This window comes from Theobroma cacao, chromosome 3 (genome assembly GCF_000208745.1).
Source record: "Theobroma cacao cultivar B97-61/B2 chromosome 3, Criollo_cocoa_genome_V2, whole genome shotgun sequence".
Classification (NCBI taxonomy): Eukaryota; Viridiplantae; Streptophyta; class Magnoliopsida; order Malvales; family Malvaceae; genus Theobroma; species Theobroma cacao.
The window spans coordinates 23,357,819-23,374,110 of record NC_030852.1 but is presented as its reverse complement, the minus strand read 5'-3'; the positions used below and the strand labels follow the sequence as shown (position 1 = coordinate 23,374,110).

General features: G+C 34.4%; 3 protein-coding genes across 7 annotated transcripts in view; 1 reads left to right on the top strand and 2 right to left on the bottom strand.

Moving 5' to 3' along the window:
* The window catches only part of LOC18604822 (DExH-box ATP-dependent RNA helicase DExH14), a 39,097-nt gene extending 33,767 nt beyond the window's left edge, over positions 1–5,330 (top strand). Inside the window, exons 41-49 of the mRNA XM_018117714.1 lie at positions 403–470; positions 568–733; positions 831–893; positions 2,419–2,514; positions 2,764–2,931; positions 3,534–3,704; positions 4,070–4,219; positions 4,287–4,418; positions 4,848–5,330. Of these exons, the coding sequence (XP_017973203.1) occupies positions 403–470; positions 568–733; positions 831–893; positions 2,419–2,514; positions 2,764–2,931; positions 3,534–3,704; positions 4,070–4,219; positions 4,287–4,418; positions 4,848–4,955 (1,122 nt within the window). The 3' untranslated portion in view covers positions 4,956–5,330. The remainder of the gene's footprint in view (positions 1–402; positions 471–567; positions 734–830; positions 894–2,418; positions 2,515–2,763; positions 2,932–3,533; positions 3,705–4,069; positions 4,220–4,286; positions 4,419–4,847) is intronic.
* On the bottom strand, positions 5,738–8,640 carry LOC18604821 (transmembrane protein adipocyte-associated 1 homolog). Of its 5 annotated transcripts, none has more exons than XM_018117717.1 (8): positions 8,576–8,640; positions 8,053–8,354; positions 7,351–7,542; positions 7,048–7,080; positions 6,457–6,619; positions 6,258–6,360; positions 6,053–6,158; positions 5,738–5,961 (listed from the first exon to the last, which is right to left on the bottom strand). In XM_018117717.1, exons 2-8 carry the CDS (start codon positions 8,329–8,331, stop codon positions 5,884–5,886), a joined length of 954 nt encoding a protein of 317 aa, XP_017973206.1. In that variant the 5' UTR covers positions 8,332–8,354; positions 8,576–8,640; the 3' UTR covers positions 5,738–5,883. The 5 variants fall into 5 exon arrangements, with proteins under 5 accessions (XP_017973206.1, XP_017973204.1, XP_017973207.1 ...); XM_018117715.1 differs by having other exon boundaries at positions 8,531–8,623; XM_018117718.1 differs by having other exon boundaries at positions 6,053–6,134; positions 8,531–8,623.
* On the bottom strand, positions 11,630–14,367 carry LOC18604820 (flavonoid 3'-monooxygenase). The gene is made up of 3 exons (XM_007037486.2): positions 13,798–14,367; positions 13,066–13,512; positions 11,630–12,552 (listed from the first exon to the last, which is right to left on the bottom strand). Exons 1-3 carry the CDS (start codon positions 14,236–14,238, stop codon positions 11,917–11,919), a joined length of 1,524 nt encoding a protein of 507 aa, XP_007037548.1. The 5' UTR covers positions 14,239–14,367; the 3' UTR covers positions 11,630–11,916.

The following is a 16,292-nucleotide window of genomic DNA, read 5'->3' as shown; positions in this document are numbered from 1 at the left end:
GCAATGTATGTTAGCACCTCTCTCCTCTTAGTAATATTTTGTTATCATACCCCACATGTTTATACTATATTAATGCCTGCATGAGTAACTATTTGTGGTTCTTTAGTAATAATTGGATACATGGTGAGAAGCCTCTTAAGTGGAGAAGAATGAAAATCTTGTAATTTTATTCTTGATTATATGGGATCTAAGAAGAAATTGAGTAAATTTCCAAGATACTGCTTCCTGGGCCATGTCCTGTGCCCAACACCACCCTCTTTTTGGCACCCATCTTCTTTTGGGGAGGAGGGCCTTGGGGACTTCAAATGTCAAGACACCCTCAATATTGATGTTACTTTTTCTCTTTTAGTGACAATTTTTTATTTACCTATGAGAGTTCTTATGGGCAAATTTTTATAACAGATGGTTAATCCAGCCTACTATGGCTTGGAGAGTGCAGAAGATGAAACACTAAGTTCTTACTTGTCCAGGTACCAAGCTGTTGAAGAGATCTCTTGGGTCCTTCCCCGCTAGGATAAATCCTTTTCCGTTTTAGTGCTGTGCTGAGTGACTAATTATCTTTGGCAGATTGGTGCATAGCACCTTTGAGGATCTGGAAGATAGTGGGTGCATTAAGATGACTGAGGACAATGTAGAGCCTATGATGTTGGGTACAATAGCATCTCAGTATTACCTTAGCTACATGACTGTATCAATGTTTGGGTCAAACATTGGGCCAGATACATCTCTTGAAGTAAGTAAAAACAGTTGATCATTGACATAATATTGGCATTTTTTTTTACTAAAAATCACCGATCTTGATTTGTTTTTAAAAAAATATTTTATAACAGGTGTTTTTGCACGTTTTGTCTGGTGCTTCTGAGTATAATGAACTTCCTGTGCGGCATAATGAGGTAATTTTACATCTCATATATTGTTAATTATTTGCATGGTTAAGCAGTTACAAGCTTGGAGAGCACTGTTGAACTCAAACTTACAGTGGTATAATGGGTTTTTTGTGATAACATGTTCCCAATCACATTTACTAATGAGATTTTGTCACTTTGAGTGTTTATTTGGCTTGGAAATTGGTGATCCCTCTCTCTCTCTCTCTCTCTCTTGTGTTATTTTATTTCCCCTTTTGGGGCTTTTTTTGTTTTTTTCTTTTGCATGGTGTCTGTGTCTCTTGAGTTGTAATCAATGCCTCTTTGTTTAAACCTTTTCCTAAACATGTTGAATACAATGTCTGGATGTGTATCTATCAGTTATTATCATATTCTGGTAAAGTATAGAATACCCAAATTGGGTAGATGCAGGAAATAATTAGAATAAATCCTGGATGTGACAGTAGAGAGTACTGAGAGAAGATATTGGTGTAAAAGCTGTTAAATGTGTTCTCTAAATCAAGATGCATATATTACAAAATGAATACATCCCAGTTTAGACCTATAAAAATGGGAGAAAAAATTCCCTGCATGGAGACTTTTAAAGAAAACAAGAACAGAAGCATAGATTTCCTCTGAATTTTCATTATGGAATAAGTTGTTTAAGACCAAGGAATTCTAATATTTGATGCTTTATTGAATTTTGTGAGTTACTAGATCGTTTAGAAGAACAGATTTTCTCGTGGCTAAGCAATAGTGTAAATTACTGAATACTCACTCAGTCCCATTTTCTTAGTCCATATTTCCTTTCTGAGACATCTCCAAAAACTCTATCCTCTTCACATTTTGCTACAGTTATACTCTTAATTGTTTTAAGAAACTTTTTTTCTTTTTAACTGTATGGTGTGAAAAACATTTAGCATTAATATTATAGAAATTTAAGATTTCAATGCAAAAAGAAAGCTTTTTTGCTAGTCTTCATGCGAAGTCTGACCGCATGAATATAAAAAAAGGCTTATGATTTTTCTTTTTAAATCATGGATTCATAGATGCATCAATCATTTTAAATACACAAATAAGGTTTCCTTAGTAGTTTTCAAGGGCTTGAGATATTTTATTCACTGAAAAGAATAAGGATTTTCAGAAGCCTAACCTTTTTTCTTTTAAATATTATAAAAAACTAGAAATAATTTTTGAGTTATATGAGACTGTCTCCTGGTTAAGAGAAAAAGTACTTTAGAATTGATCTGCTATCTTCTTTGGTGACTCATGCTAGAATTCAATATCATTATTTTCAAGCAGTCTGTTCGTGATAAGCTTTGTTCTTTTTAATAGATTAAATTGATAAGTATAACTTTGTGATATCTAGTATCCTTTTTTTTTTTAATTTTATACCTTGTTAATTATGATCTCATGCCACAATTGCATCAAATATGCCAGGTAATATTTGTTGTATAAAAATTATTGGTTATTATGCTTGTATTTTGAATTCTATGTGATGGACAGATGAGATGTTTATCTTGACCTTCAAATAAATCTTGCTTTTGCATCGCAGGAAAATTATAATGAAGCATTATCTAAGAGAGTCCGGTATATGGTGGATCAGAATCACCTTGATGATCCACATGTCAAAGCAAACCTTCTCTTTCAGGTCTGAGTTATTTCTGACTCTTTTTTTAGCATGATTAGAACCATCATTTTCATTTGTTTTCCACATACATAATGTATGCATATTTAGCATGCATGCACACATACATACAAGTGCATCTTATTGACATACATATGCATTCATCCATCCATCCATGCATGCATATATCCTCCTTTTATCTTTGTTTTACTCCCAATGTTCTTGAATTTCCTTATTTTGTTATCTGATCAATGCATAAATTTTGGAGTTCAGGCACATTTTTCGCAGTTGGATTTACCAATCAGTGACTATGTCACTGACTTAAAATCAGTGTTGGATCAAAGCATACGCATCATTCAAGCCATGATAGATATATGTGCCAATAGTGGATGGCTTACAAGCTCGATTGCTTGCATGCATCTTTTGCAGATGGTCATGCAGGTATTACTCTTTATATCTGATTTTTTCCCCCAATCACATAATAAATTTTACATTTTGGTTTGAGTGTTGGTGCATGGTTTCAGAACTAAAGGTTTGTATCATGCTGTATGGTTTGCCCTTCCAGTCATAGGTCTTTGAAACCTGTAGGAATAACTCTTGTGAATAAATGTTTGAGTCATTAATTGCTTTGTTTATTAAGTTCAGAATCAACGGAGATGAAAGATGTAGCTTGCTGAAAAGGGGTCCTAGCTCAGCTATGAGCACATGATATTTGTTTTAATTGTTTTAAGGTTTTGGTTTATCATTCATTTCAACCTAAAACATTTATGATTATGAAATATTCCTTTCCACAGTTATTCCAGATATTCCAGTGTTTTAAAACTTTTAATTATGTTCCACCAATAAGTAACAGAAAGCGAAGCTATTCCAACATGATTTCTATGGTGGAAGGTGAACTGTAATTGGTTTTTAAATCTCATATTTACTAACGCTAATGAAGTTTCTAATCCCAGAATCCAGATAAATTTTCTCATTTTTAATAAAATTGTTTGGAACAAATATCGCTTTCCTCTGTCTTCATTCTGACAATTCGGTTGTTCCAGGGTTTGTGGTTTGATCAGGATTCTGCCCTGTGGATGTTGCCGTGCATGAATAATGAACTTGCTGGTGCATTGAGCGAGGGAGGAATTTCCAGTGTGCAACAACTATTAGATCTTCCTAAGGCAACATTGCAAACTGTGATCGGAAATTTTCCTGCTTCAAAATTATGTCAGGTGCACATTTTTGCGAATATAATGCTTAGATATAGTGCATCATACTGTCTTTGAGTTGCATGGTTAACTACTAAGTCTTGTTATGTTGGCATTAATTCCTTGGTCAGTGCACCCATTCCTCTTCTCTGCTCCAACTTTCTGTGTTCCTAGCTTGATTTTGTAGAAATCCCTTGTGTTCCTGTGATATCTAGAGTCACTTAGGTTATTAACTGGTACCCTAATAAAAGGTGTTAGTCAATATCTAGAAAATTGGTGCTTGGATATTAGCCTCCAACTGGGAAAATGGTGTCACTTGAATTTATTTTTGATGTGTAGACATACCCACTGATTACCTTGGTTTTTCCTGTGGTCATATTTTTAATTAGGATCTGCAGTATTTCCCCCATATACAAATGAAATTAAAACTGCTGAAGAAGGGCCCAGAGAGTGAAAAGTCTCTCCAACTGAACATCAGATTGGAGAAGACAAATTTAAGGCGGAATGCATCAAGGGCATTTGCCCCTCGATTCCCTAAGGTAAAGTGTTAATGTTTCTTTAATTTCTTGTTTAGAAACACAAACTAAGCTAGATGTTCTGTTGCAGCTTAAAGATGAAGCATGGTGGTTGATTCTTGGTAACACCTTTACTTCCGAATTATATGCTCTGAAGAGAGTTTCTTTCTCTGATCGCTTAGTTACCCACATGGAGTTACCATCAGATGTGACCACGTTTCAGGTATTAAGGCCTTTAAATGCTTCTCTCTTTTGAAAAATAAAATCATGTGCTTTTCGCTGAATAATTTTCTCAGAAGAAGAGTTGTGTAGCAGTATGTGAATTAATTTAGTGAAGAATAGATGCATGACCTAATAAATCTGCTGTTTCATGTTGAAGGCTGAGGTGCATATTCGCTATTGCTGATTGCATTTGGCGATATATTGTATTACATATGTTTTTCCTGGAAATTAATATGATAAAAGAAGAGTTGTTTAGCAGTTATTGGGTAAAGAATTGATAGGCTGACTTACTATGCATCATTTGTTTTCTGCTGGAGGAAGAGCATTTGACATATGTATATGATTTGCAGAGGTGAAATTGATCCTCAAATGCATAAACCATGGAATTAAATCTTGTTAGTTAATAAGTGGAGACTGTTCTGTTTTCCAGGGGATGAAACTGATTATAGTTTCAGATTGCTATCTTGGTTTTGAACAAGAACATTCCATTCAAAAACTTGCTGCACAATGCTTGGAAGTTGGAACCAAGACCGTTTAAGATTCATCAAATTCAACATCTAGAGTAAATCTGCAGGGCCGATACCTGGAGAAACACTCTCCTTTTCTCTCAAGGCATACTATAAGTCATTTTGTTGGGACTTTCTATCCAACGTAAGTTGACAAGCCTGACAGTGCCAGATGATAGATACCTGAAGTTTATGAAAGTTAAGTAGAGCATTATAGATATGTACAGAAATTTTTGCTGCAGTTTGTATGGCTTTTGCCAGGCAAAAGGTATGCAAACTTTAACTGATGCTGTAATACTCCATGGCCATGTTTGATACTTGAAAATCTTAGATGTGTTCCAATCATGTATGTGCCTTTGAATTTTGATTCTCTGCTTTTTGGAATATGAATATCGTATTTGTGATAATTAAAATGCAACAGAAACAGAACGGAGAAAACCTCAGGATGGCGTTGGCTTGGAAACAAGTTTGCCACATCAGTTTTAGAGGTCTATTTTCTAGTTCTGTTTACGAAGTTTTGAGACATGTTTTTGTTAATGACAAGAAAAGAAAAACATGTCAAGCATTTTGAGCATATATGAGGAAGCCCTGAAGGAGTTGGGGATTCAGAATGTTTTCCAACTTAAGATGACAAAGTTCCGGTTCCTGCAGAACCTTCAGCTTGGTTGCGCAGCTAAGGGCTGCCTGCATATTTATACACTAACGATGATTTCTAAGCACCTAGGATGCAATTGTCCAGCTTGTATTATCAAAGCATATAAACCGAACCTGCGTAAATTGCAGCAGCAGATGCATTTGCAAGTACCAAAAGAAGTGTTGAGGATTCAAGGAGAAGATTACGATTTCATATAGAATCACTCAACTTAAAAGTATGTTGCCTTTAAGTTAATTTATATTTACAAAGTATGCAACCAATGCCCTTAGCAAGTGTACAAACATTTCAAAGCAGAGTTTTATGCACTAATCCCAATCAGCATCAAAGAATCCAGCATCTTTCATCTCAGAGTAATATGCATTATCCAAAAGAAAATCTTCCTCCTGGTCATTGAGAACATACTGTGTTATTATTACTGCACAATTGGGGAGAAACCATAAGAGATTATTACCAATGTTTTTGGGGAAAGATTACCTGGAAAAAATCTGCTAGAAAAGTTACATACAGGAAAGGGAGATAGAGCAAGTGATAGCAGATAACTGTTAAATTGTACAGCCTGCAGAAGATTTGGTATGCAAACCTGCGGTCATGGTCTCTTTCCATTGTATATGCAACTTTGATGTACGAATACTAAGCACCAAATGCTTCAATCCAAAGAGTAAAAAGAAACATAACCTACCAAAGGCCAAAGCCTATTCCAATAGTAGCAAGACCACAAGCAAGCAGTGAAATAGCGTTAACAACAAACATCACAGCTACATAGTTGTAGAATGCTGGTCTGGCTGCGTAATTGGAACGAACATTGAAGAGTTATAGAATGTTGGTGCAATCAAGAAAAGAAAGCTGCATTTTAATTAATGATATGTGAATCTACTCACGAGGCAACTTCTCTCTCCACTTAGAGAAAGGCACAAACAAGATGAAGCCATAAACTGTTGTAAGTAATAATTTCTGGATGATCCATAGTCCCCACTTCATCTGGTGAGTGCTTCCAACAACATCAAAGAAGAGTGGGACCCCAAATCCAAAAATAAATATTGCCTGCAAAAGAATGATTCAAGAAAGAAAGCTGAAAATAATATGAACTTTCATGATGATTGAAGAACATTTACAAACTCCACGGCATAAAAGACAAAAAGCATAAAATATATTCTCATAAAAACTATAAGTATACTCTCAGAATGCAAGTCATGGAAACTAATTGAGGGTATACGATCAATCAACATTTTTGACCAAGAAAACTAAGCTTCTAGAAACCATCAGTATGCGTTTACTTTGAAATTGACAAAAGATCTGCAACAGCACCTCACTGGCCCAACTTCTTCCAAAACTGTCCAGATATAAAAGGTGATCCAAATATTATTACCCCTCTTTAGGAGCCTAAAGGTTGAATCCTCCCACTTCGTCATATGTACCAAAAAGAAAAAGGACAAAATCACTTGATCTTGACCTTAGGAAGAAAAACTCACCTTCCCACTTAGATCAATAAATATGTAGTCCATCTACAACTACACAGAATACCATCAGCACCCTAGAACATTAAGAGGTTCTAAGAACCCTTTCTAGCAGCTCTGTTTTAGAGCAATGAAGTTACTAAAACTAATGTGGTAATACTGATTCAGACTAACCAGCAAATCAACAAGTAGATTATGTTCAGACAACAACGTATTGCAGTAACAAAATGCTATTTAATCTTAGCATTTCATCACTGCTACTATTGCCATGGAGGATTATGCAATATTTAACATGGTCAATTGATTTTGAGAAGTTACCTTGAGAAGCATATCAACGCCAACAATGATCCCTGATATGGTGAAAGTACGTGCTAAAGCTTCCAGCCCATTCGCATAACTCTCCTGAAGTAAGAAACCCACCAGGCTTAATTCTAAACATAGAAATCCGGAAGTGGTGATCAGCGACAGAAGATTCCAAGCAATCTCCTTTCCACTAGCACATTGCCATGCCTGCTCATTAAAGGAACAGTCAGAAATTTGAAGGTCATCTGCAAATGAACTATTTTATATTTCAACACTTAAAATGACAGTAACCAGTGGATCAAAAGGCATTTTTGATTGCTTTCCAGTATCATATCAGTATCCTACAGAAAACAAATTGGAGACACCAACTAATACTCCCTTTGGTTGTTACTTTTTCTATTTGCTTTTTACTTCCTCAACAGTTACCAATGGAAAGCAAATAGTAAAACAACAAACTTATATTCAGTTAAAAGAAACTATCAAAATGTAACAATCAACTAGTGCTTAAATCTTTCAGATTTCCATATCATCCCTAAATACTTTCCAACATTGTCCAAAAGAGAAATCAATTTCTCAAATTCCTTTTATTCATTTCTTTTCTTAACTTATATTCAACAAATTAGCAGTAAAAAGAGCAAAAGAAATTTCATTAAGCTCACAATTAAATCTAAAAAATATATTTTTGTTAGTGAAAGAGACAAAAAGCCAGAGTTATACCTGAAGAGAACACCAAGCAAGGTTGAGTCCACTGGCGAGCCAAAGAAGGGCAAAATAGGAAATCAAAACCAACGACCTTCCATTTCTCAGCTTGTTCACGTTCTTCTTAGCGTTCACCGCCAAGTAAACCACGAACAGCACCGCGGGGACCACCAGTAAGGCGTCGTACCAGACCCCGTGGCATTGTCGATCACTTTGACCATCTTGGCCGTTGATATTTGAGATCGGAGGAGGAGAAATGGAAGAGTTTGTGATGATCTGATGAAGATTGTTTGGCATCTCGGGGTTTGGGAGGGGAAACCCTAGATTAACAGCAGGTATTGAAAATTCGAGATTCGATCATTTAAAAAAAACAAAGGTTTCGATTGATAGATTGATTGATAAGTAAAATAAAAAATAAAATTAATTAAACAAAAAAAAATACTGGAACCGATGAGTTATAATAGTATAAGATTTGTCATTTGAGCAAGGAGGAGACCTTTGCGTCAGTTAACCTTAGAACAGCGCTTACTGCATGATATACCTTTCTAAACGCCCACGCCCGTGTCAGGAGAGATTTGTTTTTTCTTTCTGGAAGGAGAGATTTGCTTAACATATATAGAATTTGTTAAAACGATGTCGTTTTCGTTAGAGTTGTAAAATAGCTCATGAATGGTGAATTCTAATAAATGGAATTTGATGACAAAAACGATGTCGTTTTGTCAGAGTTATAAAGGCACTCATGTTCGGTGGATTCTAATAAATGGAATTTTGGTAATTATAGGTGTATTTATTAGTTTTTAAAATAAATATTTTATTTAAATATGGCAACGATGTTAATATTTAAATATAAAATATCTTAAATTTTTTTTTTACTCTTTCCATTTCTTTTAAATATCTTAAATATCTTAATATTTAAATGTTAATTTTGGTAATTATAGCTATCAACCGCGAGTGGTTGATGAAAAGAATTTTTTTTAAAATAAAAAATTATAATTTATATAGTGATAATTTTTAAAATTAATGAAAGATAAATTTGTTTTAAAAATATTATCACGTAATTAAATTAATAGAAATATTGATGGTTGATTAACGAGAAGACCTATGTGTCTAACGAAAATATTCTTTTGAAGCGAAGTATTCATTTTGAAAACTAAAAAACTTTACATGAGTCAATGAAATTTAAAAAATAATTTAATAAGTAGATAATATTATTATTATTATTATTATTTTCACTTTTTCTAATTTTTTTAATCATTTGTAACAAGCAATTTAAAGAATTAACATAATATCTAAAAAACTCTAAATTATTTAAGAAAATTTAAGTAAGTTTTTAGTCTTTTATTATGTTCAATCAAATCTTTGTACTTTTAAGTCAAATAAGTCATGAAGGGTACACCCTAATTTTAGACACATGAAGGAACAATTTTGTCTTAGTAGCCTTCTTTTTGATAAATAAAAAATAACGTGTCAAAATAACTTTTTAAAAAAAATATATTTTTTCATTTCTTTTTTCGTCTTGTACTTGTTTATGTTTGTGAATATTATGTTGAGTCTCGAAAATAGGTATATATAAATGTTGAGACTATGGTAAATGAACTATAGCGATATAGACAGGAAATGCGTGCTGGATCATAGTTGATATAAACATTGTGAATATTTATATGAAATGAGATAGAAACCACACGTTATGTTGAGAAGTTCCGTAATGAAGAGTACACATTATGTCATAAAGAGTACACCTTAATTTTAGACACATGAAAGAACAATTTTGTCCTAACAACCTTCTTTTGGATAAAACAAAAATAACACGTGTCAAAAAAACCTTTTTTTAAAATAAAATAAAAATATTTTTTTTCATTTCTTTTTCTGTCTTGTACTTGTTTTATATTTGTGAATATTACGTTGAGCCTCAAAAATAAGTACATATTAATGTTGAGACTATGGTAGATGAACTATAGCGATATAAACACAGGATACATGCTGGATCATAGTTGCTATAAAACATTGTGAATATTTATATGAAATGAGATAGAAACCACATGTTATGTTGAGAAGTTCCATAATGAAGAGTACACATTATGTCATGAAGAGTACACCCTATTTTTAGACACATGAAGGAACAATTTTGTCCTAGCAGCTTTTCTTTTTGATAAAACAAAAATAACACGTGTCAAAATAACATTTTTTTAAAAAATAGAAAAAACAAAATTCTTTTTTCGTTTCTTTTTCCACCTTGTACTTGTTTATGTTTGTGAATATTATGTTGAGCCTTGAAAATAGGTACATATAAATGTTAAGACTATGATAGATGAACTATGGCGATATAGACACGGGATGTGTGCTGGATCACAGTTGATATAAACATTGTGAATATTTATATGAAATGAGATACAAACTACATGTTATGTTGAGAAGTTCCGTAATGATGTGATTTTGATGAATTATTTATAAATTCTAATCTATGAATGGAAATGTTTGTGAATGTAATGGATGACTAGCCCATACATTATTTATTAAGGTTTGCTTGGACCTAATGGGCTATACTCATGTAAGTTCATGCTTCGATCATGAACCTTTCAGAAATGGGATGTGACGTTTTCACTTTCACTTTGACTTTGCTATTCTTTGGAAGCTTCCCGAGTACGTTACTTTTTCTTTTTTTTTTCTTTCTTTTTCCTTATTTGTATTTCTTCTTTTCTCTCCGACTTCTGTCGCCTAGGTTTTTCTTTCTTCATTATAACTTTTACACAATCCATTTTTGTGTTATGACTAAGTCCTTGGCTCCATTACTCTTTCCTTGTTTCCAATTTAGGTGGATTCGATCACCCTTTCTCAATTTGAGTCTCAGTTGTATGCTTCTCTCCCTTTCTCATGTTCTATTTGTCTTGGGCTTGTATTTGCTTTCCTTTTTCAATACAATCAGTAAGATTTCTTTTTTCTATTGTTTGGTTTGCTTTTTATTGTTTTAAAAAAGTCAAATAAGTCTTTATTCTTTTTTTATGTTCAATCAAATTTTTATATTTTTTAAGTCAAATAAATCTTTATAATTAATAGTTGATTAATTGTTATTAGTCAAAATGTCATTTGTCTTTATATATCTCGTGACATGTTGACATGTCGTAGTGGATGATGATGTGATGTGTTGATGTGGTATGGTCATATGGTATTTTTTACTATTTATGTTAACATCACGTGAATATTAAATGATAAAGTGATATTTTGATTAATAACAATTAGTTAACCATTGATCATAATAAAAGATTATTTAATTCAAAATAAAAATATAAGACTTTTATTAAATGTAATAGAAGAATAAAAGCTTGTTTAAATTTTTTTAAATAGTTCAAAAAAATTTTCAATTATTTTGTCTTAAAAATTTTAATTAAAAGACTCTTCTATAAATTGTGAGTGGCTTTCTCTATACATTTTTCCACTCTTTTTATTGGCACAACGAGCACCAGGATCTACTCGGCCTTCAAGCACAAATGAATTTGGCCCATTGAATCTCATCATTTGAAAATGAAATGCTGAGAATATTTCTCCATGCTTTCTACTTCTTTGGAATAAATAAGAGAAAATCAAGAGGGAGAAAGCATTCATAAGCATGTAATAATATAGTATTTGCTTAAAATAGCAAAGGAGCACATGTAACTCTTGTTGGATTATTTCTCTCTTGACGATATCAAAGTTTGTTATCCATTAAGAAGTAAACTGCCAACCAATTCCAACCCAAGCCAAGATTCATGAAGATGAAACTGAAGCCCAAAACTATTCCAAGCAAATTCGGGTCACCAAATTCGTGCATTTAAGTATTATCTGCAATAACGCTCTTAACAGTGAACGCACACATAGCTAGATACATTAAGATGGGTGAGATACTGCTTAATAAGCACGCGGGGATAACCGTGGCCTGGGGTGCACCATCAATGGCGCGGCTCGTTGTAACGTCAAGCCGAAAGCTTCCTCCATGTTCAGCTTCTCAGGCATTAATCCATCAGCCAGCTCCCAGTCGAAAGCATGCACCAACGTAGCCGCTAATAGTTGCACCATGCGCAACCCTAAGCTCATGCCCGCACATATTCTACGTCCAGCGCCAAATGGTATAACCTCAAAATCATTTCCCCTGACATCAGCGTTGGGCCTTTCACCCCCGGGTAAAAACCTTTCGGGCCGGAACTCCAACGGGTCCTTCCACTCGTCAGGGTCACGAGCTATGGCCCATACGTTGACCAACAGTGTGGCACCCTTAGGGATGTGGTAGCCATTGATCTCACAGCTCTCGGATGCCATCCGAGGGAGGGAGAGTGGTGTTGATGGATGCAGCCGGAAGGTTTCCTTGATTACAGCTTGGAAATAAGTGAGATTGGGTAGGTCTAAGTCCGAGACAAGCCGGTCTCGGCCCACAACTGAGTCCAACTCTTTTCGGACTTGGGCTAAGATCTTGGGATGCCTAATAAGCTCTGCTATCGCCCACTCCACAGTGCTTGATGAGGTATCAGTACCAGCTGTGAACATGTTCTGCAAACATATCAAAGGAAATAGTATTAATATAGATGCAGGTGTTGCAAATTCCAAACTCTTTTATATTAATAAACATGACATAATTCATATATGAAGAAGTGCAGACATTACTAGCAACCCTGATAATTAAAATAAATTGTAGTAGAAGCTGTCCTGTCGATCTCAAGATCTGTGCAAAAGAAAATTGCTTTTATCACGTGACAAAGTGCTGTTGTCCCATTCGAGCAATAATTTTGACAAGGAAAGTGCATCATCAAGACTATTCAAAATGGGAGAAGTATGTGGTCCAGCTCCACAAGAAACGCAATGACGTTTCTTTCGGGACCATGCTTGTCTGACTTTTAAAATAAAAAAATTTAAATATTTAATTTATTAATTAATACATGATGTAATTTGAATTTTTTTTTAAATTTAAAAAATAATAATAATTGTTTTCAGTAAAAGTTGGATCAATGTTCTTTGAGTCATGCATGCGAAACAAAGATCTTATAGTAGTAAAAGAAAGAGTACCAAGAGCAATGCTTTGATTTCAGTATCGGTGAGCTTTCCTCCTTCGCCGTCAGCATCCTCCAAAGAAATAAACGTACTAAGCAAATCCTTGTGCTGCCCACTGCCATCTCGAGCCTTGATTTTGTGTTCCTCAAGAATAGCACTCAAAAACCTGTCAAATCTCTTGTGGAGTTTCTTCATTTTGGCTTGTACCCCCTGTAAGTCTAGCCACTCCAGCGCTGGAATGAAGTCACCAATGTTGACAACCCCAGCCAAGACCATCAGCTCCACAACCATGGACTTGAATTCATCCGCTTCCGGATCAGCCTTCCCGCTACCGTCACCGAACACCCTTTTCCCAAGCATCACCCGCCCTAGCGCATTCACTGTGCACACGTTCAGCAGCTGTCCCAAGTTCACCTTTGTTTTAGCATCTGCCAAAGCTCGTACCAGCACCCCTACCTCATCCTGCTCAAATCACAATATCTACAAAATATTATACTCCAATTGGTTTTCAACAAAATCAATGCTTAACTATACACTTTTTCAAAGGCAAAGCTTCAATTCAATACATTTGATGATCATAACTATATTACTCTCAACTTGTATTGTGAGTATTTAATATCAAAATTTTTCATAAACCGTAACAAGTACACCTTGTGACACTAGTGTTAAATTTTAATTAGTCAGAGACAAGAGAGTAAGTACATAAGCAAAAATTAATGCGTGTAGCAGTAGAGTGACCAAATTAACCTGGCGAACGTGTCTAAAGTCATCCAAAGCCTTGCCGGAGAATAGATGGACGGAGCTGATTTTACGGAGCATCCGCCACCTGGGTCCATAAGGCGCAAACACCAGGTCCTGGTAGTTATAAGCAACATACTTGGCACCAGAATTGGGCGGCCGGCTAGAGAAATTGGCGTCATGCACCTTCAAGAATTGGGCCGCCACGGATGCCGACGCCGCCACCACCACGTCCACGAATCCTAACCTCAGGTGCATGAGGGGCCCATAAACTTTGGCCAAGGCTGCTAAGCTGTGGTGAGGCACTGGGCCCATATGAGGCAAGTTTCCAATGATCGGCCATGGTTTTGGGCCCGGAGGGAGAGGCAGACGGTGGCGCTTCCTCAGGGTAGCGAAAATGAAATACAGAAAAACTGCAGAGAGTATAGAGTACAGAAGAAATGAAGCCATGGGTGTTTCTCTCTTTTTGGTTTTTCAGTCTTTTTGTGGAAAGTGTTCAAATTAGTGATGAGGAAGGAGATGAGCAGAGCAGAGAGTGTTACATGAACGGACAAGATCTCAGTTTATTTATAGGAAAGGAACATAAACGTTTTAGATGGATGCAGAATTGGTTAGCTAGCTTGAAGAGCTGTTTGGTGAACGTGAGTTTGGTAGGTAAGGCTACCTCCCTCGAAGTGGCAGTCAGCTCAAGACTAGAAGAAAGACAGATTAAAAAGGACTGTTCAGTGAAGGCGTGGTAATTTTTGATTTGTTTTGTTTATTAAAGGATATTTGCATTTTTAGAAACTTTTTATTGTTATAAACTACGAATTGAGTGGTAGATAACCCTACTTTTATATTCAAAACTTACTTGTCAGCTAATTCTTAGATCTTCATCGGTTCGTCCTCAGGTGTTTTTGCTAAATATATCAAAAATTAATTCACAATTAATGAAAATAACTGTCAAATTATAACTAAGCAAATAAAAAAAAGATGACTTTTTTTTACCTTTCAAAAATAAGCTGCTTTAAAAAATAATTATCTTTTTAATTTTAATTATTTTTAATAAAAAAAAAGATTTTTAGAGAAAATTACTTTTAATAAAATCTCTTTATACTCAAATTACATGCTATGAAATTTGAGTCGATTTAGAAATGACAACTAAAACAACTCCACTAAAAGAAAATGCAGCTGCAACTACAAGGATGAGGAAGAGAAGAACGACAATAGGTGCAACCTCTAGAGGGGTTGTCGAGACTACGCTTTAGTTTTACACAGATGATGGACCAAGGTTCAAGATCTCCTCAAATGTCATGCTTGTCATGAGCATTAGTTTCATTACTTTTGTTGTCATTCTCTTTGTAACGAGGCTTGAAAAGTGTATTAACATTAGCAAAATTAAGTTTTGATCTACTAATTTTCAATTTTGCTTTGATGGATTTGATTTCTCTATTTTTTCTTTATAATACTAGTATATTTTAATTTTTTTACTAAAAAAATAAATATAATAACCAACAACCTAATTATCCAAATAAGAAGATTTGGATAATATCTTTTTGTCCAAATTCATTTCATTCTAGCGACGTTGAATAATTTTTTAATACATACTCATTTTCATGTCAAATTTCTTTTTGATTTTAAACTTTTATCTTTATCATAAAAGTGTTTTACTTCAAGTGTCACGACCCAGAACCACCTTTGAGTCCGTGACAATCGCCGCGATGTTCCGATAGGCACTCATCTTTCGAGTACCCTATCGAGACCTCGCAAGGCTCTCGTATCAGTTCCTCACCTACCCTGTGATTTACTGTTACAAAAATCATGTTTTAAAACAATACAGATAATTTTTTTTGTCCAAAAATAATAAAATTTTAATTTCTGCCTCACAGGGGCGTTTTTGTCATTTTCGTCAAAAATTTCGAGACAGGTTAAAAATGTAATAATTAGGTGGAAAACTCATATTTCATACTTAGAAATAAGTTTTGATATCTAAAACGTTCATTTAAAAGTAAATTATTGACATTTGTTACTATTAAAAAATAATAAATAAAATATTCTATTTTCTCATAAAATAAATTTCTATAGAAATATTCGTAAATAATTTTTTCGCACATGAAAGTAAAGTAAAAATTGTATGAATAGAAATATAAATAATCAAAATATAAGATTTGATCTGCAATGACACGTGGGCCCCAATTGACCAAGATGATGTAAGATTGTGAACTCTTACTTTCTATAATGCAGTTCTGAGCTTAGTTCTTATCTTACTTGACTATCTATAAACTGTCCTGAGCCTGAAAAATGTATAGGAAGAAGGGGTGAGATTTTATAATCCTAGTGAGTAAACAAATACCATCTAAAGTATTTAAAGTCGAGTAAATGGAGACAATAAAATATCCCATCTCAATATGCATTTCATAACTTAGAAATTTATTCCATCCCATGAAAACAATTATAATTCAATTAAAATGATTTTCAAGGCTTATGTTTCTCATAAAATTTGGCTCATGCCAAAACTCATCCTC

Excerpts from the sequence above, each read along its gene's own strand:
- LOC18604821 (XM_018117717.1), bottom strand. The coding sequence starts at position 8,331 with ATGCCAAACAATCTTCATCAGATCATCACAAACTCTTCCATTTCTCCT. Across the intron at positions 7,543-8,052 it reads TTGCTTGGTGTTCTCTTCAG|GCATGGCAATGTGCTAGTGG; the intron begins GTATAACTCTGG and ends TTTAATGAGCAG. Across the intron at positions 5,962-6,052 it reads TTCTAGCAGATTTTTTCCAG|GAGGAAGATTTTCTTTTGGA; the intron begins GTAATCTTTCCC and ends CTCAATGACCAG.
- LOC18604820 (XM_007037486.2), bottom strand. The coding sequence starts at position 14,238 with ATGGCTTCATTTCTTCTGTACTCTATACTCTCTGCAGTTTTTCTGTAT. Across the intron at positions 13,513-13,797 it reads ACTTTAGACACGTTCGCCAG|GATGAGGTAGGGGTGCTGGT; the intron begins GTTAATTTGGTC and ends TGATTTGAGCAG. Across the intron at positions 12,553-13,065 it reads AAATCAAAGCATTGCTCTTG|AACATGTTCACAGCTGGTAC; the intron begins GTACTCTTTCTT and ends ATATGTTTGCAG.